Source organism: Buceros rhinoceros, unplaced genomic scaffold, assembly GCF_000710305.1.
Source record: "Buceros rhinoceros silvestris isolate BGI_N320 unplaced genomic scaffold, ASM71030v1 scaffold17768, whole genome shotgun sequence".
Classification (NCBI taxonomy): domain Eukaryota; kingdom Metazoa; phylum Chordata; class Aves; order Bucerotiformes; family Bucerotidae; genus Buceros; species Buceros rhinoceros.
In genome coordinates, this window is record NW_010425321.1 from 1 (window position 1) to 11,021 (window position 11,021).

At 41.7% G+C, this 11,021-nt stretch overlaps 1 protein-coding gene across 1 annotated transcript in view; it reads left to right on the forward strand.

Moving 5' to 3' along the window:
- Window positions 1–8,361: 8,361 nt before the first annotated feature.
- The window catches only part of NUS1 (nuclear undecaprenyl pyrophosphate synthase 1 homolog (S. cerevisiae)), a gene marked incomplete at its 5' end in the record, with an annotated part of 7,891 nt that continues 5,231 nt past the window's right edge, over window positions 8,362–11,021 (forward strand). The window contains 2 exons of the mRNA XM_010141104.1: window positions 8,362–8,484; window positions 10,832–10,984. Of these exons, the coding sequence (XP_010139406.1) occupies window positions 8,362–8,484; window positions 10,832–10,984 (276 nt within the window). The remainder of the gene's footprint in view (window positions 8,485–10,831; window positions 10,985–11,021) is intronic.

Here is an 11,021-nt window from a genome sequence, read left to right on the forward strand (position 1 = left end):
GCTAGCCTGGCTGGTGGCAGCTCCTTTCCTGTCCCCTGAGTCTCCTTGGGCCCTGTAGAGCGCCTGGCCCTGGTAAGCCTGGGGAATGCTGCGAGTGCTCTCTTGCCCCAGCTCCTGGGTCGGGGTGACCCGTTCCCGCCTGCTCACTGGAGGGTGCAGGTCTTGGGGCTGCACTAGAGCCTTGTCCCCAACCCTGGGCTGAGAGGAACTGCTGGCATCCGAGAGCCGTGACCAAGTAGGGTAGGAGCTGTTAGTAAAGAGCAGCTTTAGGCTACCTGCTCTTCTGAGCTCGCTTTATGGGCTATGTCTGAACTTCCCAAAGTGAATGGATGAATGAGAGTAGCCCCCTGTCTCCATGTGCTCTTTCTCAGGTGAAGAGACAGGATGGAAAGGTAGTTATAAGATGAACATGTGTGTCCTGTGTGCCGTCTGTATTGCAACATGAAGTTATATGGTCTGCATCTGACATAAGTTCTGGTGCTACTTGATATTTGAGTTAACCCTGAGTCAGTGCTTGTGAAAACTTGGATATTTTTTCATACCTGTGTGATATTTTATTCTTTACTGGATCTTAGGTGTAAGACTGTTGAGCTCTTGCTGTTGATTCCATGGCACTGAGTAGCTTATATATAAGCTCAGAGTTTGGCTTTAACATCCTATGGAGTAATCATAGGACAAGTCTGTCTTCCTCATACCTATCCTTCCCTACTGAGCAGATGAAACCAGCTGTGTTCAAGATATTGTTAGGTGAAGCTTTCTACCCAGCTGTGGAGAGATGATCTCTTACTGAGCCTAGAGAAGCTATCAACTCAGAAGGGCTGATAACACATGGGATGGACTGTCCTGTTTCTGCTCACTCCAGAGGAGAAAGCTTCGTGAGGAAGATCCCTGTGCTTTTGCTGTCGGTGGTGAGACTGTAGGAAACCAGTGACTTCTGATGTCTGTCTAGAGATGTCATGCAAGTTAGATTAACCCGCCACAGACCTACAGAGTTTAAGGTACAGTCTGTAATAGTTGTCTTCTAGTGCTCTTTCAGGAAAAACTCAGCAGTGCATCTCATGTAAATAGGTGGAATCTGTTGTTGTCAAGTGTGCAAAAGCATCTTGAGGCATCCAGGCCTTTTCTTGAGCACAGGCGTCTGTGAGTTCTTAAATTTGTTTTTTAAAACACTGCCATTAGTAGTTTTGTTTCACATGTGGTTCTTTGTGTGTGATACGAGATTCAAATGGCTTGATGTTCATGAAATGCTCTAAGATCTTTTTAAGAAACTGGGCTAACACCTGTCACTTACCAGTCTCAACTGGCCATCTGGGCAGGGCTGTTGCGGAACTTGGTCATGTTGTGTTTCAGTGGAGAATATTGACTCATTTGAAAGTCAAGGAATGGTATAAAATATTTGCATAACATCTCAAGGACAGAAAACAAGTCAGCACCTTCTGAAAAGCCATTTATGTGTTAGTATTTTTTGCTCTCAACTCGGAAAACATTCAAGCAGCTTAAATGCTGTAGAGCAAACAAGAGAGAGCATTTCTCTCATAGCCTGAAGAGATTCATTTTATTGTATGGAGTCTCTAATTTCTGTCAAACCTCAAACGAGCTCTCCGTAGCGCTTCCTACTATGTTATGTATGTGTGCTCGGTTCCTTGCTAGATCTCTGCATTGTGCTGCAGGCTTCACATGTATGAGAACTGATTTGAGGAACAGACCCTGCTGAGAATCACGTTTCTCAGTGGTCTTGGTTTTCAGGTTGCTCACTGTGCAGCTGTTTGACACTGAGGGAGAAGGTACCAGCCAATGCTTGGGTGGCTGTGGTAGCAGAGATCCTGCCTGACTGGGAGGAGCCAGCGCTGTGGTAGTGCCTAATGCCTTCACTGTGGAGAAGCTACTTCTGCTTCTTTAGCACATGTGTTGAGATCCGGTCAGATCTAAGACTAACTGTTAGGAGGCTGTAAACCCAATGACCAGAACTGACAAGGTTATGTCCTTTGAAGAGCAGTGTAGCTGAAATAACCCTGCAGGACAACTGTCTGTAGGCAGCTCAGAAACCAAAAAACATCTTGGAGATTATTTGCTGCTCTTTCTGTGTATTGTTCTGCTCACGCTGAAGTTGCATGTTCAGAGATGCTGTTAACACCTTTGAAATCTGAAAATGTATCCCATGACTTCAGTACCAAGGCATAATGTGTTTCAGTAGTTCATTCTTCTGCTAGTCCTTTCATACCAGAATGTGCTGTTTTGAGTTCTTCATGGGTGTTTTCTGGGGTGACAGCCACAGCTGGTTTTTGCACAACATCTTGTCAGCTGACCTGTTTAAACTGGTTTCAGAGGTGATCTAATAGCCATTCATATGGCTTGAGTAGATGTTTACTTCTGGTAACAGCAGTTAATGTTGCATTTGTCTTGGTGCTAATCTTCTTACGGTGTCTGGATTGAGCATACAGGTTTTCCAGGTAGACTTGTCGTTAAGTAGGATGTTGCAGTTTTGTAGTTGTTGTTAAATCCTGTTCAAAGGAATAGTGATTTCTGGAACCCTCAGCAGTAACGCTAGTTTAGTGATGGTGAGTAAAGCTAGGTACAGCTTGCTCTTGTCAGTAGCAGAAGGCAAACCTTAATTATGCTGTGCACTTGTTTTCATCATCTCAGGTGGTGAGACTGAATTTTGATCTGTGTCTGTACAATTGTACCACCTATTGACTACCAAAACTATGTTGTCCCCACTGCTGCTGGTGAAGAAGGAAACACAATGACGGGTGCTGTGAATCTGTGTTAGATGCAGTGAGGTATACTTCAGTTTGTTTCCTTTTCCTTCATTGCATATTTGTAGAACTGAGATTCTTCCCACTGCAACAGGAAGCTTTGATTACAAGAGTGGTCTTCTGTGGTTATTAAAAATCTGTCCTTAATGGCCCTTTCTATAGGAACAGAGGGAAACATGGAGTTCTTTAGAGAAGGATCACAGTCATTTGGTTGAAGGAAACCTTTAAGGTCATCCGGATAAGATGTTTGTTTATTTATGGTAGTGAATTTCTATATTTTTAACAAAATGACTAAATAGAAGGTTGCTTCTCCAGTGTCAGAGTAAGTAGCTGCATGGCAGTGATACTAGAAAGTTATAGCAGCTGCACCAGTAACTATAAGGGCAGCTGGGGTGGGGTTGTGCTGTGTCACACAGAATTACTGAACCCTGTGTGTTACAGATGTGTTGGCTAATACTTGTGGAATGTGATCAGGTAGTCTGGCTGCCTTCTCTGAATACACGAAGATCAGAGTGACAAAAGAGTGGGATAAAAAGTCTTTGCAGAATGTAAGAGGACCATAACTTAAGTAACCATCTTGTACTGTAATAACTACATGGTGCTGTGAGTTCCGGTGCTGACAACTGAGATTTCCCTCCCTCTCCCAGCTGGCTTGGAGGCCTAAGGTGGTGTCATTTCCCTGCCTTTAGGGGAAGGAAGAGGGCCGCTGAACACCAGCCTTCATAAATATGCAGCAGAACAAAGCCATAAAAGACAGTGCTGCTGTGTGCACCTTGATTGTTCAATCCAGATTGACTACGATTTTAGTTTCTTGATCAAGGGTTTATTTCTGTGGACTTCTGTGTTGTCAATCCTGTTACTTGGTAGAAATCCAGCTATGCTGGTCAAGACCTTCTCTGAGGAAATAGCACAGCCCTCTCACAGTCAGAGGGCTGTGATTGTGCAGTTATGTAGTAGCAGGTAAAGTATCTTCTGGGGAGCAGAAGCCTTTGACCAGTGGTACATACTTTAACTTTCTTCCATTAGAGTTCCTCCTCCACTGGAGAGTTTGCTTGAGTGTTACTTCTGTCCATCAGTGAAGCTTTCCAGAAATAGTTTGGGACAAGTCTAGACTGCTTTTTGGGCCCTTGCTGAATCTTGACATTGAGTACATGAGTACTTTGGGCTTCTTCAGGCTGAAGGTTTCTGACTTTACTGAACTTGGGTTTTCTTCATCCTGATTTTAGCTTTCCAGTGAACTGCTTTACTTCTGACCAATTTTCTCTTACAAATTCTTTGCAAGGATAGAGTACTGCAGTAAAAAATAAATTATTTTATTAGCCCCAAATGTAAGCTTATAGTCTCTTCCAAATTACTTGGTAGTTTAGCTGATCTGATCAATCCATAAAACCTCCCTGGTGTGGATGCTCAGTGTTCCCTTCGCTGGGGAAGATAGAATGGTGTGGGTTTGTGTCACTGAACACTTCAGTGAGATATGAGGATCATGTGGCATCTGCTGTGGGTCTTCACCCATGCGAAACTTCGCATTCAACGATTGCGTTTTGGTGTTGAGTTGGGAGAAGTCCTCAGACCACATCTATTAAAAGCACTAACGCTAGTCTGTAGAAGGTAATTTTCATATAGTTGTGGGTAATATGAAAGTTGTATCTCTCCTCTTGATTGCTGATGAGCTCTTGTTCTGGTACAGAATATTCCTCCAACAAGAAATGTGGGAAGAGCCACCTACAAGGCTTATAAATTTTAACTCTAATTCTTGTTGTTTGGTTAGTGCTAGCTTAAGTGGCTTTAACATGGGTGAAACTTAGACTTCAGCCACTTTCAAACTTGGATTATATTTTTTCTAGGCTCTTGGAATAGACAAGCCTACTATATTTTTCTAGCTCTGTATACTGTGAGGTCCAGCATAACAACTCAGACCTTGCTTTCCTCCGTTAAACTGCAACTAGCATGAGCCAGTGTGAGGATGCAGACAGAAGTTGTTCATGTGTTAAAACAGTTTCTTGCATGTATTATTTGTAGTGGGTTGTGACTTGACGTTTCTCAAACTGTTAATAATTTGATGGTTAAAACAGACTTGTTACCTTATGACTCTTCTCTTGGCACTGGAAGGGAGCTGACACAGAGCAATTAACTGAAATGCTGTGAAAATGTAGTCTTTCCTTGGCTTAACTTTGGTTAAGGTGTTCCCTAGTAAGGAAGAGCTGACTCTTCTCTGTTTTACTAGGTTCTGCTGCTTTCAAAAGCAGGGCAAGTGAGGATGTTGAACTTTGAGATGCTACCAAGGCACTAACAGGTGGTGGTTGGGTTAGTCTAGCCAGACAAACACATGGGTGACACCACCTGGTCTTTCTCTGTGCCACTTGTTCCCCTCCAGTTTCCAACTCGTGTTGGGTTTGAGCCTTGTGCCTCTGCTGAACTCTCAACCTCTCAGTTAGAAACTGCATTTGTCAGTCTCTAACCCTAAAATACTGCAGAACTGCGGTTGATTGCAAAGGGGCACGGCTTGTCACTTGTAAAACTGAGCAAAAGGCTCGTGTCCCAGAAAAGACATGTGTGGCAGAGGACTCCTGCAGCAAGCTAAAACACTTCTGGTTTGACTCGGCTTTAATGGGAACTAATGATTGATAGAAGGTGTTACTTGTGTTGTAAAAACAAGAATTATCCCTAGAAACAGCTCGCGTGTTATCAGTAGTTTAAGAAAACTTCAGTTTGGTTTTTTGTACTCTTTTGCTTTGGGAATTGTAGCGCTTAAATATGTGTAATTTTTAAAACACTTCATTTGTTGGAATATACACATTTGCATTGGCTTGCAAAGACTCCAGAGGTCTGACTGAAGAGAACTGTTTCTGCTTTTCAAAAACAAAAATTATTTCTATTGAGAAAAAAATGACAATTTTTTGTTTGTGTTCCATATTAGAAACAGGAGTAAGGCTGAAATTTTCCCCACTAAACAGGAAACAGCTGTTGTATTGCTAAAGTTTATTAGACCTCTTGTCAAACATTAACTTTGTATAACATTAATCATATTATGGAATTGCTTTCAGTTTATTTGGAAGACTGAACAAAACTGGAAGGGAGCATTAAGTTGAGATTTAAGTCTTGCTGCCTAGGAACACGTGAATTCTGTGAGCAAATTGGTCTACCTGTGTGCTGTATTTGCCCTGTGTAAATGAGCCACAGCATCTTCCAGCATGAACTTGGATATGTTTTCAAAGTTTTTAAAAAATGCACCTTAGAGACAACTGGAGTTTCTCTGTCTGAGCTCTAGCCACGTAAAATAGTTTAAGTCAAATGTGAATTTCCCCTCTGTCCATTGCCTCTGGCAGGACTGTGTTTGCCATCATACATGTTCTTAAGAAACAGTGTCCTTGAGACTCGTGAAGAGAGAGGACACTGAAGGAGTAAAGTTCCCAAAGGTTTTCAGTGAAGATTTCTGTTAGTTTGGATGTTTACTACCTTTTGATGTGGTTTAGGATCTTCTCTGCAGGAAAACTGCAGGTGTGTCGAGGTTAGTGCGTCAGTTGGAATTTAGGGATAGAGGTCTTTCCAAGAAAGACATACTACAGTTATATAGTACAACTCTAGTAGCTTCCAGTTTGTGTTGCTCTTGGAACAGCAGCTCAACATGGACCTGGTTTGAACAACTAAGGAGGTGGGTGAGATAAATGAGGAGAGTAGATGGGAAGTGCTGTTGATACTCAGGTAAATCCCAAGAACGCATTTATTGTGTCTTCAGTATCCACTGTGTGGATTAAGGGCCTTCACTTCAGAGCTGGACCAAGTCCTTTCTGGTGTCCCTTTCTACTGAGCACCTTAGTCTGTTCTTCAGCCTGTTGTCCTCAGTGTTTTCATTTACTTGAGAGCTGGACTGTGGATTCTTAAATCTGTTCTTCCAAACTTTGACAGGCTTAGGCAAGAACTTTCTTTGAGGAAAACTTGATCTCCTTGGTTTTGGGCGGGGAAGAGAAAGAAGAGAGCAGCTCTCTGTTTCCCAGATTGGGAGCCTTTCCTTTTCTTCTCAATATTGAACATAATTTTTTTCCTGATTTTGAAAAGTGGATGGAAGTCAAGTGGCTCTTCGGGGTCAGGCATACGTGACCTTGTACAGATCTTAGTTAAGATGGTTCAGGATTAGCAGCTGCAGTAGTTGTACCACTGCTGACCTTAAGTGTAAGGAAGACTATCAGTGCCAACTCTAGCATGGCATGGACTTACCCACGCAGAGTTGTATCACACAGTGTTATTCAAAGCAGTGTTCTCAGCTACTGATGTGAATGAATATACACCAGTAAGCAGAAGCACAAGGTGTAGCAATGTAATTTAGACTTAAGGAAAGTATAGTAATACTTTTTTTCTATCCAGGTTGCTGCCTCACTGAGATTTCCTTGCCTGACAATGTGTGAAATAAGTTATAAGCATTGCTAGTGTTTGTGGTATGAAGTAAATTAATTTTTTATTTTGCAGGAAGTATCCAGAATGGGAGGAAAACAACACACATTGCCACCTGTTAAAATCTCTAAAAAAAAAAACCAACCTTCCCTTGAAAAGGGAGCCTGTATGGCTGAAGGACTAATGTATTAAGTAAATGTGTTGTATCACTTCATGTTGCAAGTGAACTCATGATGTGTTACGGACTTAATTCAATGCTTAGATGCTGTTTGAACACTACTGAGGTGGGAGCTGCTGTTTGTAGCAGTTTCTAATCCCAGAATCAGGTCGAGGTATAGAATTTTATGATCAGGCTTATGATTCATCACAAGTTCAGTGTTTCTTAAGGTTATTGTACGTGCATTTTTAGACGGGTCAACAGGAGTGCTTGACACAGGATTTCTGAATGAAACTTAGGCCTGTAGTAACAACCCCAAGCATGTTGTGATAAAAGCATTATCTGTTAAATGTGCCCAGCCATGCTTTTGCATTGTAAATATTGAAGGTGTAACACTTAATTTTTACTGTGGCTTTTAATTAGAAATAGTTGTGTTGTCTCTCTCAAGGGCTAGAACTTATTGTAGAACAGGAGTCCAAGTATGTTTGGTTAAGCAAGGTTTTGTAATCTGCATACAAAATCTATCCGCTATGAATAGGTAAGTCTAGGAAGCCCTTGGACTGCATTAATTCCTGGAATATACAGCCTGTGAAAGCATTTAATTAGGAAATCTGTGGCATTAGTGGACAGTTACTGTGGCCTGATGGAGGGGTTCAGCCTTCTGACTCCTGCTTTGTTAGCCTGAAGCCTCAGTGGTGTGGCAGTAAGTGGTAGCAGACTTAAGCTGCCAATCTGCAGCTGGTAGGGAATTGCTATCCCAGACTATTGCTAGCATTCTAAGAACAGTAAAATAAGTCTTAAACTGTCCCCTGTGCAATGGCAGCTTGCTATTTAAACCGGGCTGAGTGAAAGAGGAACAAAAGCACATGGGGTGTGTTTCCAAGGTCACCGAAACTAGTCGTGTGCACTAGCGTTTGCTTTGGATTCTTATCGTTCTTGTGAACTCCAGTTTGAAACCAGTATTGACTAGCTGATTCTTTTTTCTTCCTGCCTAGTGTCAGATTTGTTTTGTAGCACTCTTTATAGGAGTTGACTGACAATGCAACCTTTTTTTAAAAGGTATTTTCAAGAGGAATAATGCAAGATTGATGGATGAAATTTTAAAACAGCAGCAAGAACTCCTAGGATTAGATTGCTCTAAGTACACTGTGGAATTTGCAAACCAAGACAAAGCTGCTCAAGGTAAGATGAATTGCAAGGGGGGCATTGGTATGACCTAAATAGCTGTATATGAATCACAACTCTGCTTTTACTTAAACACATTCCTGTGTACAGTGACCTTTCCTTCATTAAGTACTGAATATCAGAACACACGCAACCTTCTCGGGCTATGATTAAACTTTTATTTTGCTTATTTGCTCTTAACTGATAGAGTGAGGTGTTGCTTTCTCCTTCCTGTAGTTGTAATTATGGATAGTAGTCTGATCTCCCCTTCAGCCAGACTGTTGTGCCGCAACCCCTGTAATGTAACAGGGTAGCTCAACTCCCTCTGTTTCAGTGAAATGAAGTCACTTACTGAGAGAGTTGAAAAAGCACTGGAGTAAGTGTAAGGGAACTGATGTCAACTTAACAATGTGTGCTTCCATCTTTCCAAACTTACCCCGAAAAGCAGGGAGGAAGAAGGGAAAGAACAAAGCTGCTTCCATACATGGAAGTGTATGACACCAGGAAGGTAAAGGGTGTAGTTAAAAAAAAGGAACAAACCCAAAAACTGTGATAGCAGGTTTTTCATGTAGAAGTGAAAGATCTTTAAAGGTTCATGTTCCCTGTTCAATACTAACTGCTGTAAATATTCAGATATGCTGACTAGCACAAATACCAGAAGTCTGTTCAAATGTGGTAAGTCACAAGCCCGTACTTACTAAAGCTGGACTTTGCCTCAGAAGGGTAGGCTTATCTTATGGCTCTCAACTGCAATTCATAATGTTTAAATAGGTTTCATAAAAAAACCCAGCAACCCCCCCAAAAAAACCACCTTTAGTTTTTAAGACAATCACATTACATAGTTCAAAGCCTCAAGAAAAGGCAATGTAGTAGTCTGTAGTACATTTAGCTGCATTTAAGATGCTGCTGGTTGAGTTTTGCATCCCCTACAAGAGCTGATAGGATGGCAAGATCCTTTGTGCCAGTTTCCCAGTGTAAAGCCCAATGTTGTAGCATAAACTTGCCTTGTCAGCAGCTTAGGCTAAGGTGCTTACATGTACACAGAAGCACCCATGTTTCATGTTATTTCTTTTTATTCCCGTGAAGGCTGAAATAATCAGGAGAAGAACAGGGTAGACAGGCTGCCAGTGTCCTAAAGTCTAACATACTTAGCTGCACTTACCTAAATCGGGAGACTTAGTTCCAGACCAAATGAACTACTGAAAGACTGCTCACACTTGCTGGCTGAAAGGGTACGCTTAAGTCTCAGGAACCTTTTGTGCTGAAAACTGAGAAGCAGAGGTGTTTTCTGGTCTCTTTAGGGTTTTTCATGCCTGTTTAGGAGACTCCACAGTCAGAGCAGGTGCTTCATACTTTGAAGGGAACAAGATAACATCTCTCCAGTTCATGAAATTCAACTGCTGTCTTTCACTACTGAGAAGCAAAATGACATGTCTTACATCTATGAATACTGTTAAAGAAATAGTCTTTAACACAGGACACATGACAAACAATATCGAGGAACAATTATTTCCATTGGGTGGTTTTGGATAGACTGAGGTTTTTTAGGTGTTCTTAGTCTTCTGACTGTATTCTGCAGTCCTTGCAGACAGGCTCTGCAGTTTTAAGAACTGTTGTTTTTGAAGTATCTGGTTACAACTGTTCGTAAGTTTTGTCTGTGTCCACACACTAGTATTTAACCCCGTTACTTCAAGCTGGGTTTAGTATACTCTTGTACCATCCAGCTTCTTTGATAAGTTTACCCCTTGGGTACCTTAGCAGAACCTGCCAATGATGCAAGTCATATAGCGTGAGAAGACTCTTACCTCACAATAGCATAGGCAGCAAGATTGTTGTGAAATGTCCTCACAGGTGTAATTACAGATTAAGGGGTGAATTCTGGAACTAGTTACCTGGTTGCTGGCTTCTCTGTAGCACTCTTAAATGAATATTGTAGCTCTTGCATCAATTTAGAAGTGCTGCTGAAAGATCCTGTGATCATATTCAGGGAGGGCCCCAGCTTAATCACTGTCACATGAGTGTCCACAGAAGCTGTTAAAACGCTTCCCTCTTGCAGGGTGGGAATTAGATCTGTTTTCCTTTCCTTGGAGAGCAAGTCTTTCTGCACTGCTTACCACCAAGTTATAATCTAGGCACCTTCCTCTCATGGCTTTGACAGGGTAAAAACCAAGGCAAATTTCCTGGAAGAATCTGCATTTCAAGACTGATGTTAATTAAACCTCTTTTCACAAGACTTCTTGAAATAGCCTTAAACTTGTGTTTTAGTAACACTCACTCTTCACATGCCTCACAGCCTGTGAATATCTAAAGCACACTCAAAACAATTACATTTCTGTTGCTTTTAAACTGTGTTTTGTACTTTCAGTTTTAAATTGCCAATGTACGTTGAACGTGCTGTCTCCGGAAGATGGAAAAGCAGACATAGTAAAAGCTGCTCAGGACTTTTGTCAGTTGGTCTCACAGGAACAAAAAATATACACAGACCTGGATGTGAATGGGTTAAACAACTTATTAAGTAGTAAGTATGGCATGGTCTGTGGGGAGGAGGGGAAAGA